General features: G+C 57.0%; 7 protein-coding genes across 7 annotated transcripts; 3 read left to right on the top strand and 4 right to left on the bottom strand.

Moving 5' to 3' along the window:
• Positions 1-645: 645 nt before the first annotated feature.
• BO80DRAFT_353221 (glycoside hydrolase family 71 protein) lies at positions 646-2,052 on the top strand (the record flags this gene model as incomplete). The annotated part of the gene is made up of 3 exons (XM_025715651.1): positions 646-735; positions 783-1,424; positions 1,477-2,052. 3 exons carry the CDS (start codon positions 646-648, stop codon positions 2,050-2,052), a joined length of 1,308 nt encoding a protein of 435 aa, XP_025576309.1.
• On the top strand, positions 1,988-4,199 carry BO80DRAFT_48410 (M18 family aminopeptidase). Its single transcript, XM_025723452.1, has 2 exons — positions 1,988-2,170; positions 2,334-4,199. The coding sequence occupies exon 2, from the start codon at positions 2,459-2,461 to the stop codon at positions 3,992-3,994; it is 1,536 nt and encodes a 511-aa protein (XP_025576308.1). The 5' UTR covers positions 1,988-2,170; positions 2,334-2,458; the 3' UTR covers positions 3,995-4,199.
• Positions 4,200-4,258: 59 nt separating this feature from the next.
• Positions 4,259-6,430, bottom strand: BO80DRAFT_424351 (MmgE/PrpD family protein). Its single transcript, XM_025719268.1, has 2 exons — positions 5,692-6,430; positions 4,259-5,639 (listed from the first exon to the last, which is right to left on the bottom strand). The coding sequence occupies exons 1-2, from the start codon at positions 6,019-6,021 to the stop codon at positions 4,404-4,406; spliced, it is 1,566 nt and encodes a 521-aa protein (XP_025576307.1). The 5' UTR covers positions 6,022-6,430; the 3' UTR covers positions 4,259-4,403.
• Positions 6,431-8,549: 2,119 nt separating this feature from the next.
• Positions 8,550-9,648, bottom strand: BO80DRAFT_424350 (uncharacterized protein). Its single transcript, XM_025719267.1, has 2 exons — positions 9,561-9,648; positions 8,550-9,429 (listed from the first exon to the last, which is right to left on the bottom strand). Exon 2 carries the CDS (start codon positions 9,334-9,336, stop codon positions 8,557-8,559), a length of 780 nt encoding a protein of 259 aa, XP_025576306.1. The 5' UTR covers positions 9,337-9,429; positions 9,561-9,648; the 3' UTR covers positions 8,550-8,556.
• Positions 9,649-9,991: 343 nt separating this feature from the next.
• On the top strand, positions 9,992-11,270 carry BO80DRAFT_464087 (uncharacterized protein; the record flags this gene model as incomplete). The annotated part of the gene is made up of 2 exons (XM_025722631.1): positions 9,992-10,556; positions 10,607-11,270. The coding sequence occupies 2 exons, from the start codon at positions 9,992-9,994 to the stop codon at positions 10,939-10,941; spliced, it is 900 nt and encodes a 299-aa protein (XP_025576305.1). The 3' UTR covers positions 10,942-11,270.
• Positions 11,271-11,392: 122 nt separating this feature from the next.
• On the bottom strand, positions 11,393-13,845 carry BO80DRAFT_501488 (Zn(II)2Cys6 transcription factor). The gene is made up of 5 exons (XM_025724285.1): positions 13,583-13,845; positions 12,711-13,518; positions 12,496-12,660; positions 11,963-12,441; positions 11,393-11,903 (listed from the first exon to the last, which is right to left on the bottom strand). The coding sequence occupies exons 1-5, from the start codon at positions 13,777-13,779 to the stop codon at positions 11,438-11,440; spliced, it is 2,115 nt and encodes a 704-aa protein (XP_025576304.1). The 5' UTR covers positions 13,780-13,845; the 3' UTR covers positions 11,393-11,437.
• Positions 13,846-14,643: 798 nt separating this feature from the next.
• On the bottom strand, positions 14,644-16,427 carry BO80DRAFT_492977 (uncharacterized protein). Its single transcript, XM_025723797.1, has 5 exons — positions 15,935-16,427; positions 15,774-15,878; positions 15,340-15,713; positions 15,222-15,289; positions 14,644-15,168 (listed from the first exon to the last, which is right to left on the bottom strand). Exons 1-5 carry the CDS (start codon positions 16,133-16,135, stop codon positions 14,756-14,758), a joined length of 1,161 nt encoding a protein of 386 aa, XP_025576303.1. The 5' UTR covers positions 16,136-16,427; the 3' UTR covers positions 14,644-14,755.
• Between the last annotated feature and the right edge of the window lie 1,221 nt (positions 16,428-17,648).

Genomic DNA, 17,648 nt, shown 5'->3' with positions numbered 1-17,648 from the left:
GCACGAGACCATCCTCCCTTATTCCTGCGGCCGTCCTTCATTCCCGCCTGCCCCGCGCTTGTCTTGGCTGAATTCTTTGCGGCGCCCTGCTCCCTCCATCTTCAAATTCCAGCATGAGACATCTCGATCGTCTGCTGGACCGGGTGGCCCGTCATGCCAGAGAGATCTTCGAGCCCGCTTCCCAGCAGACGGGGCCGTCACCCAATCAGCCGTATCATCGTCCCCCTCCACCAGCTCCAGGTGTGTCCCCGATTTCATACTTTCTTCGCCCATTCCTGAAAGCAAGATCGATTCCGCCAAAGAAAGAATTCCCCGTCAGCTTGCCTCGGCCATGTGTATCGTTCATGCCGTTCCTGAATCCTCCAAATTTCTGCTCCTGTACCCCGGCTCGCCAGGTTTCAAACCCAATGTGTAAACACTGTCTGTTTAAGATGTAGCGTGCCTGTTTGCTTGTTGGTTTAAGCAGCAGTCGACACTTTCCAGTTAGACGCCCTGGCCTGCAGTCGGTATACACCCCGTCTGGGCCTGACCTTTGGGCGCTTAGTTCTCCCTGAAATAGGCGCTTTGCTGCTTTCATTTGTCCATCTCCAGTGGACCACCCACTCCCACTACCCTTTAACCTTTGGTGCCAGAAGTTAAAGGGACATGCTTATTAACTATCTTATTCCGTGGCTGCTAGTGGCACCGCCAGTGATCGCCCGAACTGGCCCCAAGGCCGTATTCGCTCATTTCATCGTGAGTCCTCTGCCAACTGGTTTGAAGACGTTACTGACGGTGCTGAGGTTGGCAATGCCGCTGCGATGACCCCCGAACAATGGGAGTCGGATATTCGAGAGGCCCAAGCCGCCCATATTGATGGCTTCGCGCTGAACATTGCGCCGCAGGATAGTTACACGGATGATGTCCTCGAGAAGGCCTACTCGGCCGCAGAGAGCGTCGGCAATTTCTCCCTCTTCCTGTCCTTCGACTACGGATCGGGGGGGCCGTGGCCGGCGGACCGAGTGATCTCCACGATCAACGCGTACCGCAATAGAAGCGCGCAATATAACTATCACGGCAAGCCGCTCGTGTCCACCTTTATAGGCTCTGGCAACGCCGACGACTGGCCTTACATCAAACAATTTGCCGACTGTTTCTTTATGCCGTCCTGGTCCGACCTGGGGCCTGCGGGAACCCGAGCCTATCTGGACACCATTGACGGTGCGTTCAGCTGGGATGCGTGGCCAGTGGGGGCCCAGAACAAGAACGTGACGAGCGACCGAGAGTGGATGCACGCGCTGTCCGGGAAGCCGTACATGATGCCCGTGTCCCCGTGGTTCTATGTCAACCTCCCGCAGTGGAACAAGAATTGGCTGTGGCGGGGGGATGACCTGTGGCATTTGCGATGGGAACAGGTGATGCATTTGCAGCCCGAGTTTGTCCAGGTATGGCGCGCTGCGGGGACCGGTTGGTTTCTACTGACGAAGACGGGTGCAGATTATAAGCTGGAACGACTACGGGGAAGCCCATTACATTGGACCCATCTACGATGCGGGTATGCCGGATGGCTCGTCCAGCTACGTCGCGGATCACCCGCACGATGCGTGGCGAGCACTCCTGCCGCACTACATTGCCGCCTACCGAGGAATGAACACGACGGACCCGTACCAGCCATCCCAGCAGCTGCCCGTGGCGGATAAGATGGTGTACTGGTACCGGTTGAATCCGAGCCACGCGGGGAGCGCCAATGGCACGACGGGGAACAACCCGGCGATGGGCCAAGAGGAGATGATGCCGGGCCAGGTGGCCCAGGACCGGGTCTTTGTCAGCGCCGCGGTGCAGGCGGCCAGTGAGATCGTGGTGCAGATTGGATCTTTTCCCCCGACCGTTCTGCAGGCGTCGGGGCCGGGCCTCAATCACTTTTCAGTGCCGTTCAATGGGCAGACGGGGCCGGTGCGGATCGTGATGATGCGCAACGACGGCGAGGTGGCGGCGACGGTTGGGCCGGCGATCACGGAGGAGTGCCAAGATGGCAACGTGAACTGGAATGCGTATGTGGGTTCGAGCGACTAGAAGAGCGAGCTCGATCCTCGGCTCGGGCCAAGTGGGCCGCTTATCAGGCCGCGGAGGAACAGATCTCTACTACGGAGTACGTAGGTCATCAACGGCGTGAGAACGGGACAGACACCACGTATGTCATTCCTAATTTCCTCGTGTTATATTCCGACGACGCCATGGAGTCCGTAGCACCCGATCCCTGACCTCAATGGCTTGAGGGACGCCCAGCGGAATGCAGGGTCCGACGGGGCTCCGGGCCAGGCGGAGGACGCTTATCAGCTGACTGCCATCGCCAGCTCGTCATCTTCTTCTCTCCGTCTCCTCCCTGCCTCTCCTCCCACTCTCCCCTCTGCTCTCCAATTCAGCCTCTCCCTGCTCTCAAACTCATCTGCTCCCTCAACGCCCTCCCCGACCGCTCCCCATGGCCAAGAAAAGCATCCTGGGCCTTCGCGAAGCCGCCATGGCCTACCGACCCAGCTCCTCCGGCCAGCTCCCCGAGCCCACCCCGACCCCCTCGACTGCGCCCACACCAGTGGCAGCGCCCACCTCCATCAACCCCGATGACTATTCCAAGCCCTACTGCGACTTCATGACCGCCAACCCGACCATCTTCCACGCCGTCGACAGCTTCACCAAGCAGCTGGAAGGCCAAGGGTACAAGCGCCTCCCGGAGCGCGACACCTGGCAGCTCGAACGCGGCGGCAAATACTACACCACGCGCAACGCCAGCGCCTTTATTGCCTTCTCCGTGGGCGCCGATTACCAGGCTGGCAACGGCATGGCCATCGTCGCCGGCCACATCGACGCCCTGACCGCCAAGCTCAAGCCCGTCTCCAAGCTGCCCACGAAGGCCGGCTTCGTCCAACTGGGCGTGGCGCCCTACGCCGGCGCCCTCAACGAGACCTGGTGGGATCGCGACCTCGCCATCGGTGGCCGCGTCCTGGTCCGCGACCCGACCTCCGGGAAAGTCGAATCCAAACTCGTCAAGCTGGACTGGCCCATTGCTCGCATTCCCACGCTGGCCCCGCACTTCGGCGCTCCCTCCCAGGGCCCCTTCAACAAGGAAACCCAAATGGTCCCCGTGGTGGGCGTCGACAACTCCGACCTCTTCGCCCAGCAATCCCCCACCCCCAGCCCCGCCTACGCCCCGGGCACCTTCGCCGCCACGCAGCCCCCGAAACTCGTCAAGGTCATCGCCCAAGAACTCCAGATCACCGACCCCAGCACCATCCTGAACTGGGAACTCGAGCTCTACGACAGCCAGCCCGCGCAACTCGGCGGCCTCGAGAAAGACCTGATCTTCGCCGGCCGCATTGACGACAAGCTCTGCTGCTACGCCGCGCAGGAAGCCCTCCTGGCCTCGCCATCCCACACCTCCCCAGCCTCCATCAAGATGGTCGGCATGTTCGACGACGAAGAAATCGGCAGCTTACTCCGCCAAGGTGCCCGCTCCAATTTCATGTCCAGCGTCATCGAACGCATCACCGAGGCCTTCGCCCCGGGCACCACCTACGGACCCAACCTCCTGGCCCAAACCGTCGCCAACAGCTTCTTCGTCTCCTCCGACGTCATCCACGCCGTCAACCCCAACTTCCTCAACGTCTACCTGGAGAACCACGCCCCCCGTCTCAACGTCGGCGTCGCCGTCTCCGCCGACTCCAACGGCCACATGACCACCGACAGCGTCAGCCACGCCTTCATCCAGCGCGTCGCCGCCAAATGCGACGCCACGCTCCAGGTCTTCCAGATCCGGAACGATTCCCGCAGCGGCGGCACCATTGGGCCCATGACGAGCTCGCGCATCGGCATGCGCGCTATCGATGTGGGTATCCCGCAGCTCAGTATGCATAGTATTCGGGCCACCACGGGCAGTCGGGACCCGGGACTAGGCGTGAAACTGTTCAAGGGCTTCTTTGATTACTTTGAGGAGATTGATCGGGAGTTTGCGGATTTTTGAGCCTGTTGATCGTCCTGTTGGGTGCCACATAAGATTTCTCCGTGATATACAGCGGATGAGGAAGGTAGATGAGATGCATTCTAGCGTTCGGATGGTGAGGCTTAGAGGATATGAGGGGATGGCTTGTCATGTTCTGCTGCTTTCCTGACACCGTTCTTCCATCGTGTGTCTAGTCGTATGTACTTGCCGTTGGCGCAGAGTATTTTATTTTGGAGTCCATCCGTGCGTAACATTGGGATACAGTCTACGTCGGTGGAGGTGGGCTAGCACAATGAAGATACTAGAGGCGAGTCCTTAGGCAGATGATAACTAAACAGGGATGCTCCCTTCACACCCGAAACGCCCAAATGAAATACCAATACCAGAGAGAAGAAGAAGAAGAAGAAGAAGAAGAAGAAGAAGAAGAAAATCACTGCAACGGATTCACTACCGGCACACTGAGCAACTCAATCAACTCATCCACATCCGCCAACGCCTCCATATTCAAGACCGCGGCTTCGATCTGGGCCTGGCGCTCGGGTCCGATCAGGCTGCCTGTCAACCGGCGGAACTTCTCCAGGATCTCGGCGTTGGTGATCGGCTCGTCGACCCCCTTCGGCTTCAGGAGGGTATGGTGGAGTTGCGTGCCGTCCTGGAACGTGATGGTGATGAACGCGCCACAGCCGATGTTGGGCTTGTCCAGCTCGGTCGTGTGCGTGCAGTGGGTCTTGTGGATGAGGGACCAGATCTCGTCCCGGTCGAGTTTGGCCGAGGAGAATTGTTCCAGTAGGACTTGGCCGTCGACGAGCTGGGAGGCGGCGACAAATGCCGTGTTCATTTGTGCTCCGGTTGGGGTTAGCGGGCGTGTCTCGGGCGCCCAGCCGCAGTGGTGATAGACGGCGTCGCTGAGCTGGATGTGGATGTCCTGGATGGTGGCGAGCTGGGCTGCGCCCCGGAGTCGGTCGGGGTACTGTTCTTGCATTGCGGCCAGGCATTCGATAGTGCCGTGGATGCCGCCGCAGCAGGCATGCAGCTTCAGTCGGATCCATTCGGCGGTGTGCCAGAATTGGCCTAGGTCTTTGGAGATTTCCTCGGGTTTGGAGTTGGGGGTATGTTTGGATCCCAGGCCGAACATGGCCAGGAAGCCGCCGTATGGCCGCTCGAAGACTTTCTTGATTCCTTCGTATCCGCCCCAGGCGAGCATCGTTCCGATTAGTCCGTTGCGTGCCGCGAATCCGTGATGCATCCGCTTGACCATGCCGTCGTACTGGGCCGCCATGAGGCCGCAGGCCTGTGTGGCGGCCACGCCGATGGCATCCTCGATCTGCGCTGCCGAGAGGCCAAGTAGCTTCGCCGAGCTGCCTGCTGCCGCGGGACCACCGAACACTGACCCGCAGTGCCATCCTTTCGCGAGCATCTCCGTCCCGTGCAATGCCATGCCGACCCGAGGGCCGATCTCAAACCCGACCACCGAGGCAAGCAGGAAGGATTGTCCATCGATGACTCGTGGGGTCGTGGGGTGGTCTCTGGCACTCACGGCGGCGGCGAAGAGTGGAGGAATGACCACTGCTTGTGAGTGTAGAGGCGCAACGCTGTGGTAGTCGTCTACCTCACAGGCCTGAATCCAGGATCCGTTTAGGGTGGCCGCCGCAACGGCACCCAGGCGCTGCCAACGCGTTAACGAGTGCCACAGATAGGGAACGGGGATGGGAACCTACCTCTTCGTACCCGATGACCACATGCTTCCCGGGTGCTTCAAAAGCGCGCATAGCGTCAAAGGCTTTCTGCGACCAAGGGACACGGGCGCCAACCAGCGCACAGGCAAGTCCGTCTAGGACTAGGTACTTGGCGCGAGTCCGCACCGCTTCGGGGATATCATCCAGCTGCAGACCAGCAATCCAGGCACACAGCTGACTGGTGACGCCGCCGTCGGCATTGTAAGGGGTGGTCTCCTGGGTCTTTCCCTGGGGTTCTTGATCAATACCGTTGGATACGGTAGACGGAGCAGCAGACGCTGCCGTCTGGGATTGAACTGCAACAGTGACCATCGTGAGCTTTTGCGCCTGAGAAAAATCTGGATAAAAAAAACCAGGGAGAGAGATACTGGCGACACCAGCATATATAAAGGTATCGCGGGGCCTTACCCCTCCCTTGTCACACGTCATTGCTGGCCTCTGGCGGACTGATTCGGTACCCCTGCGTATGGGTGAATGCGACGACGCATGCTCGCGCCTCCTCTATCAGGTGTCGCTTATTGGGTGGCCCGGCAAGGTTAGACGGAGGTTAGTGGAATAGCCACATAGTCTAATATTCCTCCACCCACCCCTCAGCCCTCATTCGGCGTTGTTCGTTCCTCCGACGGATTCCGAGGCCCGACTTTTTCCACCAGAGCCTTGCGAGGCACGCGGGCAGACAGGACCTGGAAGGTATTATTAGCGGGATCCCGTCATGTCTAGAGCTTACTTCCATCTCACCATGGGGATTTCTTCGATATAGCTTTCTCCTCGTGGTCCAAACCGGTCGGTCCCGTCAAGCATCACCCTGGTCTCGACCCCTGGAGAACCCCCACCGGCTCGGGACCCAAAATCTGACAACCAGTGTTCTGGAACGAACGCTTGGGCCGGTGCCGATCGGATGACCGGAGTCCTATGACGTTCGTTCAAGTTCAACCGAGCAAGGCCCGATCTGCCTCGGCAGGATGCTGTGCGAGAGTGATGATGTGACTTGGATGAGACGGCTGGATTCTGTCCAGAAGGTGGAGGAGGAAAGGGGCGGAACTTGCTATCAGGTGATCTGGTCACGCTGTCTGGATTTCATCCACCACCACCGAATATCCGGACGGGTTCAGCCCCCCCGAAATTGTCGTTAGCGCGAACCAGGGTCAACGGCATGGTGCCCTGGAAGACCCGGTACCATTGATCGCATTGATCGCTACTCTCCCTGGATGACATCTTTGCTTCCCAGACTGATTCTCATGACCAAGGCGCCCTACGGACGGGGTTTCGACCGTTTACTGTCAGCATCTGACTATAAGGTGAGGATTAATGCTCTAGTACATAAGCAGATAGTACTCGGTCGATACTAGATAGTAATACGGAGTCCTTAGTAGTACTTAGTTTGGCCCCAAGGATCGGGTGCTCCACCCGGACCACTAAGCCGAAATCGGCAATCAATATACTACCGACATACAGAGTACATACATAGGACATCCATAGGAGCACAGACTCCAGACCCACTAATCTGAGTTCTGACATTCATTTCCGATCCCCCTTGCCAGTTGCCCCGGCCATACTGACCTGCTGGTCCATATTCCTCAACAAAACCTCACTTATGGACTAACCCAGGCGAATGGATCGATGAGACACAGTAGGTTGAAACAGTTGAAACACCGGCAGGAAACGACTACCACACTCACGCCTCCCAGGCCAGGAATCTGCCTCAAATGAGATCCAATGCACGATGCGATCTGCTTGATATTAGAAGTTGATTGGACCGACATATTGGGTTTTTCTCGGAGACAATGAAAGTCACTAGGAGGGAGAAGTCGGGATAGAATGAGGAATGTAACATTGAAAGGAACTTCTTGACATAATATAGTATATCTCAATCGCTGGGATCGCGGGAACGGGGCCTAGCACCATGAAGCTCTCGAGCACCGGGGGCTGCCAAGGAGATCCCATCGGAAATGGAGCAAGCCTTTGATATATCTTCTCAGACAGGCTGAGAAGCCCTAGGCCAGATATCTCGCTGATCGATGTAGAGGAGGGGAGACTCCTTCTGCTCTGGGTTCTTTCACCATGTAGGGTCTCGCTGATAGACTCGCTGGCTCAACGAGCCCAAGGCTAGCGGTCCGCTCATGAGAATCGGATTGGAGAATCCGACCAGGTGGCACACTGCAGTGTGAGGATGAACAAATGGATGGATGGATGGATCAAGGAAGTTGTTGACTGTACCAAGTATACTCGGTCGATCTCCCGTCAACATTCAGTTACAGTACAAGGTTATCTGCTGTAGCAGCCGTGGGCCAATCCCCTGTGTTGATGTGCGTTGATCCGACAACCTCATGATCCTAAGCACCATACCGTCACATGGTATGGTTATACACATACCAGTCAAATCACTAGCTGCTGAGCCATGTCATGCCCAAAATTCCAAGTTGGCTACCACGTCGCTGTTGTGGGAATATTCATACGAGGTAATTACGGTTATCGCCCGATGGCCGCTCTCGCCAGCTGGAACAATCACCATTCCTATTGTATACATTATCAACCGTTCACGAGCTTGATGTCATGGGGGAATATTGGATACATCGAAGATATTGTGTCATAATGCACTGTCATTTTCTTCTATTCCTCCCTCGTGTCTCCTGCCTCGCAAACTTCTCCAAGGAGACCTAGGTATCTGACTTGTATGACTAGCTCGGGAGAGTGAGAGGTAATATATGAAGACTTAAGAACAATAAATGGGTCGCCTACAGTCTACGGCCCGGGGCTAGATGCTACAAAGTCTACTGTAGGGTATCAGGTCATGAATTCAAACCATCAGTCTCATGACAATGCAACAGCCAAAACCACATCGGTGCATCAAGCAGGGAGATACAAGTCTGAAAAGTTGGGTGCCCTCAGCGGCCCCTCCTGTCGGAGGGCTCGGGCGAGCTCCTCCAGATGCGGCTTCTCGTGCTCCCACTGCACTTGAGTAACAAACAGCCCGTTCGATTTCTTCGCCACCTCCCACCAAGCTCGCACCCGGGGATGAAAATCCTCGTCCTTGAACATCCACGGAGGGACATTGAGTTGGAGGACGAGGATTTCGGTGCGCCAGTAATTCTGCCGATTTGCTGTATCCCCGTGAGTAATCATGAGCAGCAGCAGGGCTTCGATATACCGCACCGGCTTGGGAATCTGGACCCAGCGATGCTCCTTCGCAAAGCGGCCTTGTCCGGGCTGATCCCCGAGGGTCAATCGGCTATCACACGCCAGCATAAAGTCCGAATGAACGTCCCCGTCATCCATCCAGGCGCTCGGCTTGACATTGAGCAGACACCAGAAGTACTCCGACTTTCGGTACAGACGGAGCTCCTGGTGCATGCCGGCTTGGAGTTCCCCCCGCAGATGGAACGAGTGGTGGGTCTTGAACCGGGGAGGCATATACATGGGGTAGGTCTTGAGTTTCTCCAGCTCTATCGGACAGCGGAGATTCGAGGGGTCGGGTCCGGATCCATCGGGGAAGCCGGCATCGCGCAGGATGCGAATGGCTCGGTCCATGGCGTTTTCCGTGCGCCCATCGATCCTGGTGATTATTTGGTCGTCAATGACCAGGTCAATGGGTTTCATCTCGACCGGTTGATAGAGAGCGCCTCGCATGAAGCTGCCGATCAGGAAGCTCTGAACCTCATTCTCCTCCAGGAGCTGCACGATCTCCGAGACCAGCTGTCTCGACACCTCCTGATCGGTGTACTTGAATGCAGACATGTTGTTAGCGATGTTGTATTCGAGTGCAAGATTGTTGGATGGAGATGGGAGGAAGGGCTGGATAGAGAAAGCCGTGGACTATTTATACCATGGCTGAAGGGTTTATCGAAACGTACCTCTTGCGATGCAATGGGGATTGCCTGGGAAGACTGGAAGAAAGCCGAGGACAGCACGGTCTACTGCAGAGATGTACCACCGCTCAGGAGGGTGGAATCCGGATGTTGATGGTTGGAGACATCCTCCGTCTTGGATGGATGCAGGGAGCCGTCGGAGGGAATTAGGGCAAGCACTTAGGGCATGGTTACACCGGGATCACGGGACTGGAACCCATCATCTGACCGCCTTGGCTTTTCCTTCCACTTCATCTTGACTTCGTGGCAGCATACCTCCAGTACTGCATTCTTCAACGGAACGCCTCCTCCGTTAGAGCGGCGGACTGACAGTTGGATACACTACTGCTGCTGCTGCCGCCGCCGCTGCACGACATGAATCCCAAAAAGCGTCCGCTCCCCAGTCCCGACACCGACTCGCTTCCCACTTACAATCAATGCCGCTCACGCAAGGGGAGCCAAACCCGTGGTATAGCCAGCATCATATCCACTACCCCGTCCAGGTCCGTTGTGATCGGGTCCAGCCCGAGTGTTCGACCTGTCGCAAGCCAACGTTCCATGCGACTTTTCCGCTTGTGGATCGTAGTCTCGCGCAACTTTCCCAGAAGGTGGATGCGTTCTTCCCGCAGTCGACAGGGACAGCCCTAACTACCACGACCGGCATAGCCAGGTCCGAGCCAGCTAATGACGGTACGGCAGAGGAGATCGCGACTAAACAAGTGTTGGAGTTTGGGGACATGGGAGAGCATTTATATGGATACCCTGCAGCTCTCTGCCTCTTCCGAGCCTCACAAAAGCTGCTCTGGACCGCCTTAGGAAGGCTATCCCAACACCGCCCCTCTGCGAGGTGCAGTGGCAACGGCGGCCGATCATCTCTCGTTGCGGCCTTCATTGGTGCCACATTACGAAATCTTTCCCTTTCGCGGAAAATGTGTAGAGCCGCCGCTCGGAAGGGATCAGAGTCCGATCTTGTTACCGCCCCTGGCCGTGCTCGACTCGGCGGTCCCGAGTGATCTGGAAAATATCAACTCTCAGGTCCCGACTGTATACAGACTTCTCCCAGCAGCAAGAGGAGCTGCTCAGTTCCTCGTTCCTGGCCCGTGCCCCCGATCTGGGCCTGATGCAACTCGAGCTTAGCTATCGCTACCACGTGGGGCAGATCTTGATTTCTCGATGCGATCCCTCGGAGGAGAGTCAACTGGAATCCCGGAAGCACTCGGTTTTGGCACTGCAGATGATGCGTGATGTGTTCCACGTCCCCGTGACAGCCATGACACCAACAGCCACCGTGCAGGTCGAGAACGAAGCAGCCACCTGCCAGTTATCGGGAATGTCCCTGGCAGGGTTTGAAAAACTTGTTGGCGCAGCCAATGGCATCTCCGTTTGACGGCCTGGATCTGTCGGATTTTTATTTTTTTCGATCCACTTCTGATGGAGAATTACGTTGCGGATCAGTTTCGGGTGTCTGGACGGATCGCAGGTGGCAGCGGGACTGGAATGGGTTCTTGTGCGTGAGTCGGGGATTATATCCCCTCCATTTGGGATATAAAATATAATGTCTCCTCATGCTGTGGATGGTGCGGAAGAGTCGAAGCCGAAAGTACTCTTCCCGCGAGGTACTAGACTTTATCCGCCCGGATAGAATCGTCTTAGCCTTGCTAGTACGGGATATGCACAAAGTATCAGTAGTCGTAGAATAAGACAGGAAGTAACGATATAATCAAATCATCCTATTGTAATTCCATAAGCCAAAACCTCCATGTAAATTTCCCCCTCTTGGCAAAAATCTGAATCATATAGAACCAAAGGTCCAGAAACGCCCCAGTCATCATGTCATCACGTCATCGAACCATCAACATTATCTATCAACATTGGCATGAATGTCACCGATACATCAACATCTCCTCAAAATCCCCCGGTGTCAGGTCGGAGACTATTTTCCATTCACCGTAGGGGTGGAGATCTCGTCCGGGGGGGTGTGTGCTGGGCGTCGCGGTCCAGGATAAATCCCATGTGGGATCTATGTTAGCCTCTGGGGGATACTGTGGGTGTTGGTGTTGGTTTTGGATAGCAGGCGTGGAGTGGTACAGTTTCGTGTTTGTGTTTGTGTTGGAGATGGGGATGGGTGGATGCAGAAGCGACGTGGCAATCTGGCTGCAGAGCTGGGTGATGGAGCGGATGGTGACCGCGTGAGAAGTTGCAGAGGCATTTGCGGCGAGGGGGTCTGCGCGAGAGGCGAAGAATCGGAGGGCGTTGGTGTCGGAGGTGAGGGTGGTGTGGGTGGGGGTCGGGGCGAGGAGATGGATGTAGACTTCGAGGAAGAGGACGATGGGGTAGTGGAGGAGGATGCTGGGGTGGTTAGTTGGTGCTGGTGCTGGTGCTGGTGCTGGGGAAAGGGGAAGGGGTACCTTTCAAAGACAGTGAAGTTGGAGATGCTGTCATCCGGGTGGTAGCTCTCGCACAGCTCCTGGAGGAGGCGCAGACCGGTGCGGGCGTGTTCCAGCCGGATCTGCCGGCTCTCTGGGGTGGGAATGCGTCGCTGTACGAGCACGCGGGAGATGCACAGGGCGTAGCGAAGCTCGGTGGTCTGTTGGGCGGTGATGGTTGTGCTGGCTGGGGGATACAGGATGCGGCTGTGGTGGCTGGTCCAGTCGTTGAGGCGGTGGATGAGCTTGTGGGCGCGACGGCTGAGGTGGTTCGGGCTGAGACGTGGTGCTTGGGCGGAGTAGAGGCTGCAGACGATCTCTTCTTCGATGTGTGCCAGGGCGATGCGTGCGGCGAAGAGGTCGTCGAGCAGGATGCCGGTGGTGGTGCTTGGAGGGAGAGGAATCCCGCAGTCGTAGGACGGCAGCAAACAGGATTTGCCGGCCACGAGCGAGATGTGTTTCTAGGTGGGTGAGTGGTCGAGCCGCACAGGCACAGCACGGCCATGGGGACTCACATCGAGAATGAACAGAGACCAGAAGAGCGTCTGACACTCGGCGCATTGCTTCGCATTGGCCGTGAATGAGCTCTGGTGCAGACCCATTGACTTGGCCAGCTCGCAGGCCTGGGTGAAGACGGTCTCGAACATGGTGAAGCGGAAGTATCGGAGGGCGACTAATGCCTGCACGGGTCCAGTCAGCAGAGTCAGGCAGCCTGCAAAATGGCCTTTACCATGCTCAAGAGGGCTTGCACGTTGGCCACGCGCGGCTGGAGCAGTCGCTCGAAGTGGTTGTAGCAGCGTCGGATATTGAGTAATAGCTGGAACTGGAGATCAACCTCCAGCGTGCTGCGGGCTATCGTGTCCGCTTTCTGCGAGCCGGTAGATTTGGCTTCCAGTGTCTGAAGGAGGATGCTGCTCAACGACACGATCCAGGCGGGATCGGGAGCTTCCAGGGTCGACCCATACTGGGTGTGCATAGCTGCCAGGACACTCGGTCGGTCATAGATGGGAAGCAAGGGACTGAGCTCGGTGAAATACGTCTCGAGAAAGACCTCCAGCAGAGCTCGCGGAGGGAGGAAAGGCGGCAGGTCATCGTGATGCTCGGGTTTCGAGAGCATGGGACTGTCGGTGGCCAGTCGCTGGAAGAGTGCGCTCACTTCAGCAATTTGGGTTCGCAGCGCGGACTCATGGGTTGGAGGCCCACCGGGCCTCTCGAGGCTGCCCTGCTGTGACAGCGACGCGGCGAGCTGGTCCCCGGCGGCTTGGGCCTCGACATAAAGAGCAGCCATCGAGCTCGAGGGCCCAAATACATGGTTCCCCGGGGAGCCACCATGCAGGTCGGATAGTCCATCCGGGCTTCCCTCAGAGTTATCCGAGCGATTCCATGAATCCTCCGCATTCCTTCGCTGGGCGTCTGGACTATACGGGGTGACCGAGCTCGTGGGAGGAGAATTGGAGGCCGACGCGACGGACAGATATCGGAGAAGTGCTTCTTCAATTCGTTCCAGACGGTTGCCGAGCAGTTGGACATCGTTGACCCTGCACCGAGAACATTCGCCAACGGTTCGAAACCTCTCAGATGGGGATGGAACAGGTAACTGACAGCTTTTTGGTATGATTGACCCGTTTGCCCTTCTGGGTATATTGACAGGTCAAGCCCGACTTGCGACAGCTGGAGCACACAGGCAATTCCCTATCGCATCGCACCTTGCGGATCCGACATTCGTCGCACGCAGGCTCAGGGCCCGAGGGTTCAGCATCCCTGCCCTGTCGCGGGTCTGCATTCTCCGGGTCACTCATGGGCAAGGACACCGTTGGATGCGGGCAAAGACGGTTCGCTGGCACTGAAAGCTCAGGAGAATGGCGAGCAGGCACCTGAGCCTAACCCATAGGCTGGAGGCCGATATGTTATATGACCAACGTCATGCATGACATGCTTCTTCCGACACCTCTTGCAGATCGATGATTGCCTCCCACGGATGACGCAGCCAGACGCAGGCATCATATCATCCAACCTGCGCATTGATCTAGCCCTAAGTAGCATCCAATCTAGAGCAGCTAGCCAGTTAGTGTCGGCCAATGCACAAGGCACGAAAAGACATGTGCACCCTGAAGGATTCATGATTCAAGGCAGAGGGATAGTCTGACTCGGATCTTACTCGTACCCCCGAGGACCAATCCGGCGATAGGGCAGAGTTGGTGGCTCATGCGTCGGGCCGACGGCCCACCAAATCTCACCTCAGATTGATGCAGCAGCATGCCGGGTAACCGGGTCGCGCCTGGTCGGGAGTCTGACAGATCCTGGTCGGCTGGGGGAGTGTATCCCAGGCGGTTGCTGGTTATTGGGATGCTGGAGAGGGTGTGGACAAGCGAGATCAATATGAAATACTGAACTTCGTCGGCGGCCGCCAGGTTGAGTCGCTCGTATAGTGGCAGGCCCACTGGATCGTCCGATCAGGATCTCGGGAGGCTGACTAGCCTCATCACTAGGAGTCCTCCGTACCGAGGCCCGAAATGCATCCAAGGGCCCTGGCCCGCGGGTGGGTCGCCCAACCGCCCCTGCGAAGTCGTAGTCCGGTGAGGAATGCGTGGATTACTTGCCGGTTAGGGCTAGCTTTATCGCAAAGGCGCCGGGCCTGCAAGGAAAGACTATATATATAGATTGGCTAGACCAAGCAACAGCCGGTAGATACATCGAGAGACAGAGAGGTATAGACAGAAAAGAAACGAACGCTGAAGGAATGAACAAAGGACGGCATCCTATACCGACAGGGTTTCACGAGGACGATGATGGAAAGGCCTCCGTCCTTGTCAACGACTCGCGGAAGCCCGCCGAGCTGTTGTGGGTTTCGCGCACCATAATCTTCCCTTTACCACCAAGTTCGTGTCCCGGCACCAGAGTCAGATACCGGTCCGCGTCGCCCGAGCAATGAGCGAACTCGAGATCGTCCAAATGCGTGTGCGTAGTGATCGTAGTCGTCACCGTGCCCGTGCCGTTCCAAAATGTGGGCGGCTGCCCGTGCGAAGACGGCGCGGGTCCGTAGCCATACACATGGGCGCCTCCGCTGAGAGTCGACAGCAGATGCGGGAGCAGCCGCGAAATGAGAGGCCGGAGGGTGGGCAGGCAGGCACAAATGATGCCCGTGTTGCATTCAATGGCAGACCAGGCTGCAGCACCCACGTTGTCGTCTGATGGGAATGGTTAGTCACGCACGCGAGGAGGGCCAGGATGGGAAACGTACACGTAGGGTCCGTCGAGTCGGCAATCTTCTTCAGGGCAACGAGGCGGCAAACACTGGTGACGCAGACACTGGCAACAAGGGTTAGTAAAGGTTGCGCGGGGAATCGCGCGGCACTCACAATCCACCCAGCGCGAAGATCAACATCAACGCCAATTTCTGTTTCTTGGGCAGCTCAAGCCCCGACAAGGCCGGGATAGGGATGAGGAGAATCACGATATCGGTGGCGATGTGCATGGACGCATTCGAGAACCACAGCCCTTCCATACTCAAGCAGAATCCCGACACACTCGGGTCCCAGAATTTCGCCACGGGGATACAGTTGAGAAAGGCACTGAGAACCGCCCAGGATCCGTACGTAGCAAGAATGCCAATCATGACCCAGGAGATGCGGCGCATGCGCCGGGTTGGGAACACACGGAAATACTGCATCAGGATCGACGCTTTCGCAATCAGCACGGCGGCATTGTAGAACGGAATCGTAAGCCAGAACGCCTAAGGTAGCACACCCATCGATTAGTGCTGAAGACCAGAGGGTATCACGAGGGTACTCACCTTCATCTGATTCAAAAGCACCTGTGGTGGAATGTGTGACTCATGCATCCCCATCCCATTCATGGCCTCCACGATGAACAGCCCCATAAAGACAAAAGACAACAACTGGTTGCATCCATAGTCAGCAACATTCAAGCTTCGTGCGGGCAGGAACATCCTACCAAGGACAGAATAATCATCCAATCGTTCGGCTCCATGCGGTGCATCAACTTGGTGCGAGTATAGATACGAGCGGCCACGGAACAGGATGCGAGCGTGGTGAACACAACACTGACTGCCAATGCCCGACCTCCTCGGGGGGAGATGTATGGTCCATGCCCCCCATCTTCAGCGCGGCCAAAGAGAAGGTGCGAATCCGTCATGGTCGTGTTCACAATGCGCGCTCCGCGATCTCAGTCTCGGGTGTGACTCGGTCTGTCTGTGCTCCAGAGGCAGGGAGAGGTGAACAAGGTTCCAACGTGGTCGAGGGTTCACGAGTACACGGGCCTCGGTGTACAGAGACCAGCAAGGTCATTCATATAAGTCCTGGGGTCCAAGTGACCCCCCGAAAAGCAATGTGGTACGGTGCGGCATGTCACGGTGAGGGGGACATGGGCAGGGGACCGCGGGCAGGATGGGGATATAAACGTTTTTCTGTCTGGAAGCCCCAGTAACGGCCAGGTCTCACTAGAGTATGGAGGTAGACCAATTGTACCAGACCCGTGAAGATCCTCAGTCAGGTCCAATGGCTCCTCCGGATCAGCGGTCCGACCCTGGGACAGGAGCTGGGGCCAGTGGGTGCAGCACTGCAGAAAGGGAGGACAGGAAAAGCAAGCAAGGGAGGAAGCAAATCAGCAAATGATCGGGGGCAGCCACATTGTGGTGCGTGAGCAAGCTTCAGTTGATAGATAGGTAAAGGCAACAGGAGGTACTCCGTACATTTGGTGCCTCGCCCAAATTTTTCTGGTCCTTTCGAGTGCATGGTGCGTTAGCTTTGCGGAGTGCCCGGGGATGTCTCGATGCATAGCAGAGGTCCAAGCGGTCAGTTCCAGCCCTTTGGTGTCACTAGGGCTAACGAGACGGTCGATGATCAACCAGTAACTGTCCCCGCTGCCACTGAAAAAGATACTACCGGGTCCAGTCAGTCGCAAACCAAAAGTGGAGAGACGATAGATCGACGATGGCTCCCAAACTCTCCTCTGGTTGGATGCCTGGGTGGATTGCTCCATGCACTTGCAGAGGCACTTGCATACGACCTGCGTGCGTCCATTTTGTGTCAGACTGCCAGTCGTCGACCTGACGAATCTCGATGGGCTGTGTGGCATGAGATGAATGACAGTCTGCGCAGGCGGCAGATCGTGGAGCCCAGAACTCCTGGCCCTGGGACGGAGTCCTGGGGCCGGAGCTGTCAATGAGCCATGCCTCAGCGCAGAGACCAGGTAAGCTGCAGGCAGGGATTATCTCCGAGCGCTATCCCCATAGGGAGAGAGGGAGCCTAACCCCCCTAGTTGGTCTCGAGTGTCTCTTGCTCTCAGTAGGGCTTGCGTGATGATGCCATACAGGGGATCAATCAAAATCTATCCAGCCACGGATTCTACAATAGGGGAGGGACGGAGACCGCAAGGGATGCAGAAGACTGCCATTCTCCCTCCCCTGTCAACGCTCGGTCCAAAAGGCCGGTGCGTTTCTGGATGAACCAACTCTCTCTGAGGGAAACTTTGTCCGTTATCAAAAGTACTCGGGGTGGACCAGCGGGCAGATGCGACCTGTCAATTTCTTCTTTAGGGATTTCATGAGGGGATGCTCGGGGGTTGACGAGGGCCACATCAAATAACGGACATGCAGGGGGGCCAAAGTACCATACAGGCGGATGTCGGTGTCGCTCTATGGCCCGTG

Source organism: Aspergillus ibericus (assembly GCF_003184845.1).
Source record: "Aspergillus ibericus CBS 121593 unplaced genomic scaffold BO80scaffold_15, whole genome shotgun sequence".
Lineage (NCBI taxonomy): Eukaryota > Fungi > Ascomycota > Eurotiomycetes > Eurotiales > Aspergillaceae > Aspergillus > Aspergillus ibericus.
The sequence above is the reverse complement of the archived record's forward strand: the minus strand, read 5'-3'. Positions and strand labels throughout refer to the sequence as shown.

Coding starts and splice junctions, on each gene's coding strand:
- BO80DRAFT_48410 (XM_025723452.1), top strand. CDS start 2,459: ATGGCCAAGAAAAGCATCCTGGGCCTTCGCGAAGCCGCCATGGCCTAC.
- BO80DRAFT_424351 (XM_025719268.1), bottom strand. CDS start 6,021: ATGGTCACTGTTGCAGTTCAATCCCAGACGGCAGCGTCTGCTGCTCCG. Junction 5,640..5,691: donor TGGTCATCGGGTACGAAGAG/GTAGGTTCCCAT, acceptor ACGCGTTGGCAG/CGCCTGGGTGCCGTTGCGGC.
- BO80DRAFT_424350 (XM_025719267.1), bottom strand. CDS start 9,336: ATGCGAGGCGCTCTCTATCAACCGGTCGAGATGAAACCCATTGACCTG.
- BO80DRAFT_501488 (XM_025724285.1), bottom strand. CDS start 13,779: ATGAGTGACCCGGAGAATGCAGACCCGCGACAGGGCAGGGATGCTGAA. Junction 12,442..12,495: donor GGTCTCTGTTCATTCTCGAT/GTGAGTCCCCAT, acceptor TCACCCACCTAG/AAACACATCTCGCTCGTGGC. Junction 11,904..11,962: donor AACTTCACTGTCTTTGAAAG/GTACCCCTTCCC, acceptor TAACCACCCCAG/CATCCTCCTCCACTACCCCA.
- BO80DRAFT_492977 (XM_025723797.1), bottom strand. CDS start 16,135: ATGACGGATTCGCACCTTCTCTTTGGCCGCGCTGAAGATGGGGGGCAT. Junction 15,290..15,339: donor ATCTTCGCGCTGGGTGGATT/GTGAGTGCCGCG, acceptor CCTTGTTGCCAG/TGTCTGCGTCACCAGTGTTT. Junction 15,169..15,221: donor CGACTCGACGGACCCTACGT/GTACGTTTCCCA, acceptor CATTCCCATCAG/ACGACAACGTGGGTGCTGCA.